The sequence below is a fragment of the Lutra lutra genome, chromosome 6 (assembly GCF_902655055.1).
Source record: "Lutra lutra chromosome 6, mLutLut1.2, whole genome shotgun sequence".
Lineage (NCBI taxonomy): Eukaryota > Metazoa > Chordata > Mammalia > Carnivora > Mustelidae > Lutra > Lutra lutra.
In genome coordinates, this window is record NC_062283.1 from 29822212 (window position 1) to 29834601 (window position 12390).

Consider the following 12390-nt stretch of genomic DNA (forward strand, 5'->3'; position numbering starts at 1 on the left):
CTCCCTTTAGCCTCCTGCTCTTTGGCTCTTCCCTGCACCCTCCACCCCCAACTCCTCCTTTTCATATCCAAGACTTCATGAAAGGCTTTTCCGGAAAAGGACTCTGCGTCCTTAGGACTTGTGTAGATCTTTCCTGTCCCTCCATGCAGATTTTACTTCCTGGGTCTGACAACAGTGAGCTCTCCTTAGACCCAGCACCTGGTATGAGCAGCAGAAGGGAAGGGGGGACAAGTGTTGACAAACAGAACATGCTTCCTGCCCTCAGGCGTTTTCAGGTTGTAAAATGAAGAATCCTGACTTAAAGTTTACATTTGGGAGGCCAAATGTACACTGGGAGGTTCAGGCTCTAGTTCCACTAACATCATCCTAGAAGCTAGATATCCTTAGGCCCTTCCAGCCCATTGGCCTCTTCCTATAAGACCCTATCTACTCTCATCACCTCCATGAGCTTCCCCAGGCTTCCCCTATCACCATGCATTGTATATTTGATCACATAGCTGCGTCCTCCTCTAGCTGTGAGCAATTAGAAAGTTGGGAATATGTCTTACTCCTCTTCTTAAGATATAGTATTTGATCTTGTTTAAAACTGAGTAATTGAGGGGCCCCTGGGTGGCTCAGTGGGTTAAACCTCTGCCTTCAGTTCAGATCATGATCTCAGGATCCTGGGATCAAGCCCCACAACAGGCCCTCTGCTCAGCAGGGAGCCTGCTTCCCCCTCTCTCTGCCTTTCTGCCTACTTGTGATCTGTCTCTCTCTGTTAAATAAATAAATAAAACATTTTAAAATCATTAATTGAAAAAATAAAATAAAATAAAAACAGTGATTGAATTGGCTGAAGTCAGGAGATACTTCCTGGGGTAGGCGAGACTGGCATACAGCTTGGGCAATTCCTGGTTCAGGAGACTGAAAGAATAGGTGGGGCATTCCAGGCAGGGGCTAGGCCCTGGAAATTAACCAGACTGGCAGGTAGGTGACCCAATCATGCCACCAGGAAGGGCTACCCCTTCTGGCTCAAGTGCATGTGGCTCCCAGACTTTGGCTTTCCCACAATAGCTTCCAGAAAAGTGAATAAACACAAAAGAGGAAGAAGTTTGATTTATTTTCAGCTCTCGGCTCCTCTCTTCCAAAGGCAGAGCCCACCGACTAAAATCTGAGGATCTGGGACCTGGAGACCTCAGTAAGTAAAAGCCAAAGTGCCTAGGTCCAGGTTCAGACTTTAGCAACAGACCAGGATCAGACCTTACTTACCAAGGTCAGAACTCAAGGTTCATATATGTCCTCAGATCCCGCTCCCAGGCCCTGTCCTTCTCCTCCTGCCTTCTCTTCTCCCTCCAGCTCAGTGTGGTCACCCGAGGGGCTCTCTCCCTCCCAGCCACGGCCCGAGTATCTCGAGCCAGGAAGTGTGTGACTCGGGGTTGGGGCACTGATCTGTAGCCTAATCCTTCCTGGTCCCTCTTGAGGACAGTTGGGATGGGGTTGGTGCGGCCCTCACCCCGGGGTCCCAGCCCCATTCCAGGCTCCCAGCCACCTCTCAGCAGCAACTTGAAGCCTGGGCTGGAGGCAGAAACTCCAATGGGCAGGTTGGGGGACATAAGATCACGGGGCAGTGACAGCAGGTGAGCAGTGGATGTGTAATGATTAGAGTCTTGAAAGTGGGCATCACAGGTCTCACAGTACCGGAGGGAGGGGGACTGGGACCTGCAGAGGAAAAAAAGAGAAAGAGTTCAGGGCAGGGAAAGAATTGAGGCCTCAGAGTGGGGTGGCAAGGTGGGAAGTCCTTCCAGTCTTTCTGCTAAAAAACAAGTTGCCTTCCAACCCACTTAGCAGTGAGGGACCCAGAGGGGAACAGCTGGAAGAAGAAATGGCAACCAGGCCTCACAAGCTCTTGGGCAAAGCATAATAATGGCTACAATTAATATATATACAGTGCTTACTATGTGGTAAGCATCATTCTAGCACTTTACGTATACTGACCCATTAAATCCTAACAGGTGCTCTTATCACCTGCATTTCTCAGATAACGAAAATGAGGCACATTAAAATTAGGTTCTTGCCCAAGTAAGTAGAATTAGGATTTAAACCCAGAGAGCTCATATTTATTTTCACTCTATTACACTGCCTTATCAACCTATACTAGGGGATCAGGAAGATAAACTTCAGCTCTGTTCTAGAGCCTCTGGTGTGGAGTTGCTAGGAAGGGCAGAACACACTGAAAGATGGGCATGGGCTAAGGCTTCCCCTCACCCGTTCTCTGTACTCCTTGTCTCTCCATGGCTCTCTCTGACCATGCGTGCCACCTCTGGGAAACCTGCTTCTTCGGCCAGCTGAGCAGCATCCTTGCCACCCAGCTCACAGACGCCCACCCAGGCAGCTCCACGGCCCAGGAGATAACGCACAGCAGCCCCCTGGCCTGCTCGAGCAGCACACATCAGGGGGGTCCACCAGAAGGCATCCCGAGCATTGATATTGCCCCCGGCTCCCCCTTCCTCACGGGGATCCAACAGCCTTCTTAGTTCTGCCAGGTCTCCCTCCTGAGCTGCCCTCAGTATCCACTGGGTCATCTTGTCCTCTGCCTCAAGGGATCTCCTTTGTCCATGTCCTCCTGAGGCTCCTGCAGCAGCTTCCCTCATCATTCTTCTCTTCTTCCTCTTTCTCTTACTGGTAGGTTCAGGCTGAGATACCTGAGATTCAGGGACACTGCTCTCATCTGCAATCAGGGCCTCATAAAAAGCCCTGGCTGCAGTCCCATCCAAGGTGGGCTCCAGCTCTTCAGGCTGTGACTGCTGCTGCCCGTCTTTCCAGAGGTCACTGGGGTTGGTGGCTGGAGTGAAGCTGATGAGAGAGGGCCTGGACATGGCTTTTGGGAGAACTGAGAAGATGAGACTAGATAAAGGGAGTATGAGACAAGCAAGCCAATCCCTTGGTGGCTCTGCACTGACCAGAGCCACCCCCCAGAGACCTGCTGGAACGAGAAATAGCCTTAAAGTAACAAAACCCTCTCACTCCCTAAGTGACCTCACAACCTAGGACCATAGGTCATGTGGAGAAACAGGGAACCCTACAATAACAGCCCATACGGTTTAGTAAAGGTTATTTTAACAAAGAAGATTCAATGAGGTTGCCCAAAGGTTGCATTCTGCCCCCATCCCCGTCCTCACCAATAATAAAAACAGCTTCTCTCTGAAACTTGACCACCAGATAAGATGTACTATTAAGAAAACAATCAGCCAAAAAAGAAAGAAAGAAAAGGAAAAAAGAAAACAATCAGCCTAGCCCTTTAAATCTTCCTTGATCCTATGTCCGCGTCTCATCTTCCCAAATAAAAACAGGCTTTAACACAGAAATAAGAGAGAGAGCAGGGGGAGAAGCTCCAGTCTCTGTGACTTCGTAGTCTCCGTAGGGCGAAACGGCGCCACTCTAAGCAAAGGAGCTGACGATCAAATAACCATGACCCGAACACGCACGTGTGACTAGGAAAAAACACACACACACACACAAAAACATAACTTGAGGGCTCAGGCATGTGCAAAGCGTTAGGTTTGCAAAGCTAGGTTCAGCTTCCCCACCCGGGACCCTTCCGATAGCATCCGCTCAAAATGCCACGTGCCCAGGTAGCGCGAGGACAGAGGCTCTGTCGGTTGGGGTCCTACTTTAACATAACGCCCCCACAATGCCCTTCGCCTCCCCGAACGTGGCCCCCGCTCCGAGCTCATTTTTTGGAGCTGCGAAACCACTCTGTGAGTTAAGAAGGCTCTGAGGAGGCGGAACGAAACCTGTGGAATGCCCCCGAAGCCGTGAAATGAAATAACGTCACGCTGCCCCTCACCATTATTCTGACCAGGGTTCGAAGGTCACACTTAGTGGCCGCAGCAGAGGATCCCCCAATTCAAGCCCTAAGAGGAAATGGAGAAGTGCAAGGGGACGAGCAGCAGAATGGCTGGCGCCACCACAGGTGAGCGCACGGGGCCGTCCCGGTTTTCACACCGCTCACCTCAGCCCAGCCCACCCTTCCCACGTCCCTCAGCAAGTCGCCCGGCCTCACCTCCCGCCTGAGGAGACCAGACCCCGGGGTAAAACAGGGGCCCCGACGGGGCCTTCAGTGGCGGGCCTGACTTGGGCGAGAGGCTCGACAGGCAATGAGGACACGATGGGTTGGCCGGGGATAAGGTCAGTACCCTGGGCTTCAGGCGAGCGCCTAAAGCCGACCCTCGCTGCGTGAGGGTACGTACAGGAAACGGCCCGCCAGCCTCGTTCCTTTCCCCGCCCCCTCTCGGCCCCTCAGCCGCGGAATCCTACAACTATATTTCCCATACTCCCTGACCGAGAACGGGGTACTGCGCTTCCGCTTCCGGTGGCATCTCGCTTCGCCCCGCCCCCCGAGCGTCCTACTCCTGGGCCTCGCGACGCCAGGGTCGTTCTTGAGTCATCCTGGGATTCGTAGTTCGCCTTTCTCTCGTTTCGCCAGTTTCTCTTTACTAGGGACTTCATTTCCCGGCGTTCACTGCGGCGCCCGACCCTTGGCGTTTGCGCGTTGCCCTTTCCCCACCCTCCCCAATTTCCACCCCCCCCACCCCACTTCGGCTACCGCGGTCGGGTCTGTGGCCTGCGTTGTAGCCCTCGCGTTCCTTGGAAGCGGCAACTCCCCTCCCCCGCCCTGTTCCCGGTCCCCGTCCAGCCGGTGAGTCTGAAGTCGTAGCCGCGGCGAGTTCCCTGTCTTTAGGCGCGGCACATGGGGTCTCCGCGAGTTGATGTGGGGGTGGGGAAGGAAGTGACCGGGTCCGGCACTGGGGGAGGGAGGGATGGCCTGAGGGGCGGAGGCGGGTTGTGGGGACTCCTGTGAACGGGACCTCACGGCGACCCCCAGGCCGTGAGAGAAAAAGGGGCCCACCTTTGCTTGGAAAGGATAAACTTCGGAACCTTTGGGAAAGGCGCAGTGGACATGCAGAGACCTGTGGGGTAGGGATCTCGAGCCCACGGCCCTGCCCGAGTTGACATGAAGAGGAGAGGGAGCAGGTCTTCCGCAGCGTTAGGGATATGGGTAGGACTGATGGTTAATACCTGTCCAAAGTGGTGGGACTCGAAGAGTGGTGGGACTCCAGAGAATCTGTAATTTCAGAAAAGGGGCTGAGGTGTGAATAACAGAAACTGGAGAGGGGTGCTCCAGAGTCTAGGATCCTTTAAGGAAAGGTGGCCCCAAATTCTTTCATTGTTGGAGAGCAAAGTGTGGGAAGAGGGAGGATACCAGAGGCAGGGTGGGCGAGCTTGGGCATTACTTAGACCCTTCCCTCCCCCCCCCCCACCCCCGCCCCGCAGCTGACGTGAAGATGAGCAGCTCAGAGGAGGTGTCCTGGATTTCCTGGTTCTGTGGGCTCCGTGGCAATGAATTTTTCTGTGAAGTGAGTTCTCCTCGGTCTCCCGGGCATCTCCACACAAAGTTTGGCTATGTATTTTCCCACATATTTAGTTTCCATACACTTCTCTTACAGGCTGCCATGGAAACTTTTTCCTGTCAAGGAAAAGTCCGTTCAGTAGCCCCCTTCACTAACTTGTGAAGTGGCAAGACTGTCCAAGTCCCAAGCCTGTTATCTTCCAGCAATGTAACATTATACAAGTCAACTTTATTATTATTATTAGATTGCTACTGGTAGTCCATATTTTGGGAGTCTGTTAGAATTAAAATGCTGTTTGTGAAAATGTTTTGTAATGTGCAAAGTTGTGTGCTGATAATACAAAGGATTGTAACTGCCCACAGGACCCAAGCTGTTCAGTCTCCACTTTCCTTGGAAATCCGGTTTTCCCTAAGGAGAGGACAAAATAGATTTGTAGAGATGTGGGGCAGGAGTAGGAACCGGAATTTTGAAAGGAATGTTTCTTTAAAGAGGAAATTGTTATAGCTGTTTTTAAAAAAGTAAAAGCTTTTATGGAAAGGCAGTGTATGTGAACTGGGGAGAGAGACTCAAGTACTTCTGCTAAGTTGGAATTGGGTTATGAGGGGAAATAGAAGCAGTTGTGTTGAGAATAAGCCACCAGTTAGAGCGATGTGCCCAGGTCAAAGCTGAGGATTCTGCTATGAGTTTCTTGATTTCCACATCCTGACAGGTGGATGAGGACTACATCCAGGACAAATTCAATCTCACTGGACTCAATGAGCAGGTGCCTCACTATCGACAAGCTCTAGACATGATCTTGGACCTGGAGCCTGGTGAGGCACCTTCGGGGTTGTTTTGTGTGTGTATGGGTTTTTGTTTCTGTTTTTGTTTTCATATTCTTATTTATTTGCTTCTTGAATTTACAAATTTTCTTTTGGTTCTCCGACTCCTTTTATCCAAAGTCCTGTCCTTCATTTTGGTCCCCCATCTGACTTTTGCCTGGTTTTGTGACTTACACCACCTGTTCCCACACTCTGATCCTATAATTTGGCTCTATCCCCTGATGCTAGTTTCCCCATGGGTCTCATTTCCTGTTTCTTTGTTTTGCCTCTTACCTTCTAGTCTAGAGTGCCATCTTTTGCATTGATATTTTTCATTTATTTGTTGAGAGTCGGGAGGGAAAGAAGAGAGAAAAGGCTAAAGAAGCGTAGAGAGAAGGCAGAGTTTTCTTGGGTTCGTGGAGTTTCTGGGTCAAATGCCCAGGTGATGGGTGGTGCAGAGATGAGTGCCAGGCAACCTGTAGCCAACAGCCCCTGGAGGTGGGTGGGACATCTAAGAAAGCTGTAAGACAAGTGGTTTCAATTGGCTGGGGCCATGTTTCAGATGAAGAGCTGGAAGACAACCCCAACCAGAGCGACCTGATTGAGCAGGCAGCCGAGATGCTTTATGGATTGATCCACGCCCGCTATATCCTCACCAACCGTGGCATCGCCCAGATGGTGAGGCCTCTCTGCTCCCACTTGACTCCTCTGAGGCAGTAAGGGAAACAGAGGTTCCTGCAGCGAGGAGTCACGTATTTTCAACCTTGTCAAGGAATGTAGCTGAGATGAGGGGAAGAACCCCAGATACAGGGACTGGGAATTTTTTTTTTTTTTTAAATAAATATTTTATTTATTTATTTGACAGACAGAGATCACAAGCAAGCAGAGAGGCAGGCAGAGAGAGAGAGAGGGAAGCAGGCTTCCTGCCAAGCAGAGAGCCCGATGCGGGGCTCGATCCCAGGACCCTGGGATCATGACCCGAGCCAAAGGCAGCGGCTTTAACCCACTGAGCCACCCAGGCGCCCCGGGACTGGGAATTAAATCCTAATTGGGGTTGTGCTGACTGAGGTGTTTACAGGGAGGGAGACGTGACCTTGGACAGGAAATTGTTGCAGTCTGCCTCTTCCTCGGGGAACAAACAGCGAATGGCTCTGATGGTCTGTAACCTGCCTAACCTCCAGAGGAAGCAGGAGAGGGCCCTTTTGGGCCAGCTTGAAGGGGTCTCTGGACAGAAAGCCAGGAGTGGAGGACAGAGCAATGTGAATTGGGCTGACAAAGGGATTGCCTCTTCTGTTCATACCTACCCACCAACCCCTTTCATTTTATTCGCCTCAGTTGGAAAAGTACCAGCAGGGAGACTTTGGCTACTGTCCCCGTGTGTACTGTGAGAACCAGCCAATGCTTCCCATCGGTGAGTGCTGGAGAAGGGAAAGGAGGCCACATCAAATGGCTGGTACTCCTGGGAAGGAGTTGGGGCTCAGCAAGTCTGGGCCTGAGTCTGGGAGGGAGGTGGGGCAGGCTTGGGGGTGCCCGGCCTGCTGAGTCTGGCTGTCTCCCAGGCCTTTCGGACATCCCAGGTGAGGCCATGGTGAAGCTCTACTGCCCCAAGTGCATGGACGTGTACACACCCAAGTCATCGAGGCACCATCACACGGACGGCGCCTACTTCGGCACCGGTTTCCCTCACATGCTCTTCATGGTGCACCCCGAGTACCGGCCCAAGCGGCCCGCCAACCAGTTTGTGCCCAGGTGGGGAGCAGGGATAGAATCAACCAGGGTCAAAGGAAAGGTTCGGGATTCCCTAGAGAGAAGGGAAGACAGGGCATGGTCCTTTCTTGAGGTTTGCCTTTCTCAGAGCACATAATCTTGAGAAAGGTATTTGCCTCTCTGTGCCTCAGTTCCCTTATCCGTGAAATGGGGATGATGATAGTACTTGACCGATAAGGTATATTTAAATAGTTGCTTTGAAAAACATTTGGCACCTGAAGTACCATTTAAATGGTAGCTGTTTTTGTCATCATCTTGGGTGTTCAACTTTTTGCTAGGAAAAAGTGTGGTTTATTTTTCCGGAGCATCATGTTTATTGGGAAGAACAGCTTGGTATTATATTGAAACAAGTGCTGATCTGCACACACACAAACATGCAATCACATACACACGCGTGTGTGTGTGTGTGTGTGTGTGTGTGTGTTTACATGTAGCCTAGATTTTGAGTCTTAATGGCTGTTTACATTTCCCAGTATCCTGGAGGGAAGACATTTGGGAGCCACTATCCTTAAGCACTGAGCAGACCCATGGAGAAGCTAGGGTGGGGAGGTGGAAATAGACTACTGGCAGGGCCAGGGTGGGGCTCACGCTGCTGCCTCTCTGACCTCTGCCCCGGCCCAGGCTCTACGGTTTCAAGATCCATCCAATGGCCTACCAACTGCAGCTCCAAGCCGCCAGCAACTTCAAGAGCCCAGTCAAGACGATTCGCTGATTCCCCATCCCACCTGACCCTCAGTCTTTGACACCTCCGATCCTTTGCTGCCACCCTTTCAGGATCCCTCTATGGTTTTTAGTTTAAATTAAAGGAGTCATTATTGTGGTGGGAATATGAAATAAAGTGGAAGAAAAGGCCATGAGCTGGTCTGCTGGTGCTTGGGGTTGGGGGACGGGAGGGTACTGCTGTGCCTGATTCCAGGAGCCCTCATGGCCCAGCCCACCCTCCTCAAGTTGAAAACCAGCACAGATTGGTGCCCAGTGGATTTGGGTAAGGTCTTTAGCAGCAGAGCAGAATTTCTAGTACTGAATGTGGAGATGTTCAAGGCCACAGCCTGAGGGGAAAATCAGATTTCAAAGTCTAGAGACATTTGTTCTTTTTCAGCCACTTAAGGCTGTTTATTTATTTGTACCGTAAGTAGTATAACCAACAACAAAATCTTCCGGTTTTGATTTTACAGGGCAAGTGGTCCTGAAGTAAACAGAACTGTAAGGGGTGGAGAGGGACAAGGTCCACAATTGGTGCAGGGTGGTGTCTGTGCACCCCCTGCTGGGGGAGCTGAGATATGCTCTTCTCAGAAGGATGGGGACCCTGGGTGCCTGGCCAAAGTTTTTCCCAGCACAGTAGGGACTGTTCTGCAGTGGGAAGGACAGCATGTGGTCCCAGAGACAGAAGCTGATCCGTGGACCCTTTAGGTGTGGGAATAGATCTTTTCAGGGCATGAGAACAATAGAAAGCTGGATAAAGGCCCAGGTCTTGTCTGGGCCACTGCTCCCACGTTCAGGAACCCGACCTTGTGGGTGAGGACATGCCGTTCTCCAGCCAAGTTAATAACTTCCTCCCCCAGCTGAGGAATATAGCTCTGCATCTACAGCTCCTGCTCAAACTGTCTACCAAAACCACCCTGCAGCTCAGGATCAAAGAGCATGGTCACAGGAAGGTGGGGTTTCAGGATACCCCTCAGGGACTGCCCTTCTCCCCAGAATTCCATCATGAAGGCGCACATGCTTGTAGGTGTGCTGGTCATGGTGGGCTTCGCAGTGGGAAAAGGTAAGTGGGGCCCAGGGGCGAGGAGGGAGAAGTGACAGTCCTGGAATGGGGTGGGGCTGTAGCCCTGGTTCATGGGCTCCCTGTAAGCAGAACTTGGAATGAGCCGACACTCCCATCCCATCTGTCTTCTGCTTCCCCAGCTCCTGTTCCTGAAGTCCGGACCTGCCACCTCTGCCTCTTAGAAGACCCTTCTGCAGGGTGTATTTCAGGCTCAGAGAAGTGCACCATCAGCACGCCGTCACCGTGTATGGTGATCACCATCTATTATGGTGAGTCAAGCCCCAAGAAGGGGCTGCTGGTGGGATAGCCCATGGCCTGGTCCCCTTTCCTCTCAGATGAGGGCTGCTTAGGGCCTGGGGTGCAAGAGGAAGATAGCAGGATCCTGGAAGGAGGAGTCTAGGGTTCCGGGGAGGTCTGCTGAGCCAGTTTTTCCTTCCTTCAGAGGGAAGGAGTCTGGGATGGAAGTCGGGTCTGGGTGAGGCATGGGGAGAGTCTAGGGTAAGGATAACAGGTCTGGGGACTGGGAGGCAGTGGGGGTTACTAGCTAGCTGTTCCCTCTTCTCCAGATACCAAGATTCGTTTCCTCATCCGAGGCTGTGGACAGTATAATTCTTACCGCTGCCAAGAAAAACGTAATACCTACTTCTCAGAATACTGGTACCAGGCCCAGTGCTGCCAGTATGATTACTGCAACTCCTGGTCTAGTCCCCAGCTCCACAGCTCCCTGCCTGATGCCCTGGATGATCCCCCAGCTGGGGCCTGGGCCCTGCCCCTGTCCGAGTCCCAGATCCAGTGGTTCTACCAGGCCCTGAACCTCTCACTGCCCCTCCGCAGCTTCCATGCTGGGAAGGAGCCCAAAGGCCTGGACCCCCTGGCCATCCTGCCCCTGAACCTGAACTTGTCCATTGCTGACCTACGTCACATATATTTGTTCCTCAACAGTTCAGGACTTTTGGTTCTTCCTTGGGCTAGGCCCTGATGGCTTAGGCTTCCTGGATTTCACTCCATTCCCCATCTTTTCTCTAACACCACAGCCCCCTTTGCTGCCCTCCTAGAACACCTATGTTCTCTGCTCTCTGATTTCTCTGACCTCCCTTCCACAGCAGGACTGTGGCTTTGGGATCTTTTCTTTCCCAGAAACTGGCAGTGCTGCCCCTCCTAGAAAATAATGAGTTCAGAATCTGCCCAGGCTGGCCTGGGGAAGGCACAGTGGCTTTCTCATCCCTTTCCTGTCACCGGAGCCTGTCATCCCCCCTCATCTTTCAAATCCTTTGTCATTCTGGTCACCTGCCCCCGTTTAGATCTGGTTGTAGATCACATCCTGTGTCTATCTTGAGACCCAGACTGAACTTGCAACAGGAAGAATGAAGGGTAGACTTCCCTGCTCGCTTCCTGACTAGGCACTGTGTTGTCCCTGCCTCATTGCCTCCACCCCCACCCTTGCTCTGGTTGTCTGTTTCTCTCTCTCGTTGCGGTCCCTGGCCTCCTCAGCCCCACTTGGCATCGCTGAGGCCTGACACCCACTTCAGTAGATGCCAGAGGAGAGGAGAGGTGAGGGTCTGGACTGCTCTGCTCCACATCTCCTGCTTGCTCTCCACAACCTCCACAATAAATGGACTGGGCTGAGTCTGTGTCACACTGTTTATGGGGTCAGGCTCAGGTATGAGCAAAAAGAAGGTTGATTGGGCATGGAGATCAAACCATCTACAGCCTGGTCCACTCTACTTGGCCTTTGTGGCTTCCTCATGGCTTGTCCCCTAAAAGCCTATATCCATCCCACCTTCTGCTTAGCTAGAGATCTGTTCAGCTGTGAGGGTTATGATTTCTCAGCCTTTGACTTGCCTTATGGGGCGCCTAGCTGGTTCAGTCAGTAGAGCATGCGCCTCTTGATCCTGGAGTTAAGTTTGAACCCCACATTGGGTGTAGAGATTATTTAAAAATAAAATCTTTAATTTAAAAAGAGGTTACCCTAGAAACAAAACATAGAAAGTTAAACTCCGGTCACATCAGGGTTTTCCGTCTAAGAGAGGTAGAAAAACCTTTGAACCAGGAAAACTCAGGAGCAAACCAAAGGGCCCAGGTCTATATCTCAGAGTAACCTGGTGCTAAGGGATCTGGGTTCTTGCCTGTTCCTTTTAGGATCCTGGCACTCAGGACCCCTCAGTAGGGAGCTACGTTGGGGCATGGGGGTGTTCAGAGATACATGGTTGGAGCTGCCATTGCTAGATATTTAATTTTAATACTCCATTTGAAAAACTACAAGCATACAGAAAGCAATAATGAATATTCACAACTTTTTCCATACGTGTAGTAAACACACTGTTCTGGGCTTGGTGTTAATGAGTACAGCTCATTCTGAATCTCATAAACCGGTGCTGGGGTTGTGAAACCTTTATCTGAAAAGTAGTACAGCTTAATGGTTGGGGTACCCAATCCCAGCTCCTCTGCCATTTGGTTAAGTTTGTCCCTACCTTTGGTCACCTGTCAAGGAGTGGCTAGTACCTCATAGGCTTGAAAGAATGCATGTAAGTGTGTGTACAGGTGAAAATGAGAGCCTCCAAAATAGACACATGCCCTAGGGACAAGGGTACATACAGATTGTGGCATTCATGTGTGTATGTATTACTACTGCTTTTTTTTTTTTTTTAAGATTTTATTTATTTATTTG

General features: G+C 51.3%; 3 protein-coding genes across 8 annotated transcripts; 2 read left to right on the plus strand and 1 right to left on the minus strand.

Annotated features, from left to right (window-relative positions):
- Positions 1-1080: 1080 nt before the first annotated feature.
- On the minus strand, positions 1081-4343 carry GPANK1 (G-patch domain and ankyrin repeats 1). Of its 5 annotated transcripts, none has more exons than XM_047732158.1 (4): positions 4043-4343; positions 3159-3470; positions 2245-2869; positions 1081-1698 (listed from the first exon to the last, which is right to left on the minus strand). In XM_047732158.1, exons 3-4 carry the CDS (start codon positions 2853-2855, stop codon positions 1254-1256), a joined length of 1056 nt encoding a protein of 351 aa, XP_047588114.1. In that variant the 5' UTR covers positions 2856-2869; positions 3159-3470; positions 4043-4343; the 3' UTR covers positions 1081-1253. The 5 variants fall into 5 exon arrangements, with proteins under 5 accessions (XP_047588114.1, XP_047588110.1, XP_047588111.1 ...); XM_047732154.1 differs by adding an exon at positions 3827-3893 and having other exon boundaries at positions 2245-3470; XM_047732155.1 differs by adding an exon at positions 3827-3893 and having other exon boundaries at positions 2245-3470; positions 4230-4315.
- Positions 3842-8811, plus strand: CSNK2B (casein kinase 2 beta). Of its 2 annotated transcripts, none has more exons than XM_047732161.1 (7): positions 3842-3952; positions 5314-5396; positions 6100-6202; positions 6753-6868; positions 7526-7601; positions 7750-7939; positions 8579-8811. In XM_047732161.1, the coding sequence occupies exons 1-7, from the start codon at positions 3904-3906 to the stop codon at positions 8667-8669; spliced, it is 708 nt and encodes a 235-aa protein (XP_047588117.1). In that variant the 5' UTR covers positions 3842-3903; the 3' UTR covers positions 8670-8811. The 2 variants fall into 2 exon arrangements, with proteins under 2 accessions (XP_047588117.1, XP_047588118.1); XM_047732162.1 differs by lacking the exon at positions 3842-3952 and adding an exon at positions 4502-4678.
- Positions 8812-8962: 151 nt separating this feature from the next.
- On the plus strand, positions 8963-11382 carry LY6G5B (lymphocyte antigen 6 family member G5B). The gene is made up of 3 exons (XM_047732163.1): positions 8963-9722; positions 9863-9991; positions 10289-11382. The coding sequence occupies exons 1-3, from the start codon at positions 9599-9601 to the stop codon at positions 10699-10701; spliced, it is 666 nt and encodes a 221-aa protein (XP_047588119.1). The 5' UTR covers positions 8963-9598; the 3' UTR covers positions 10702-11382.
- The last annotated feature ends 1008 nt before the right edge of the window (positions 11383-12390 follow it).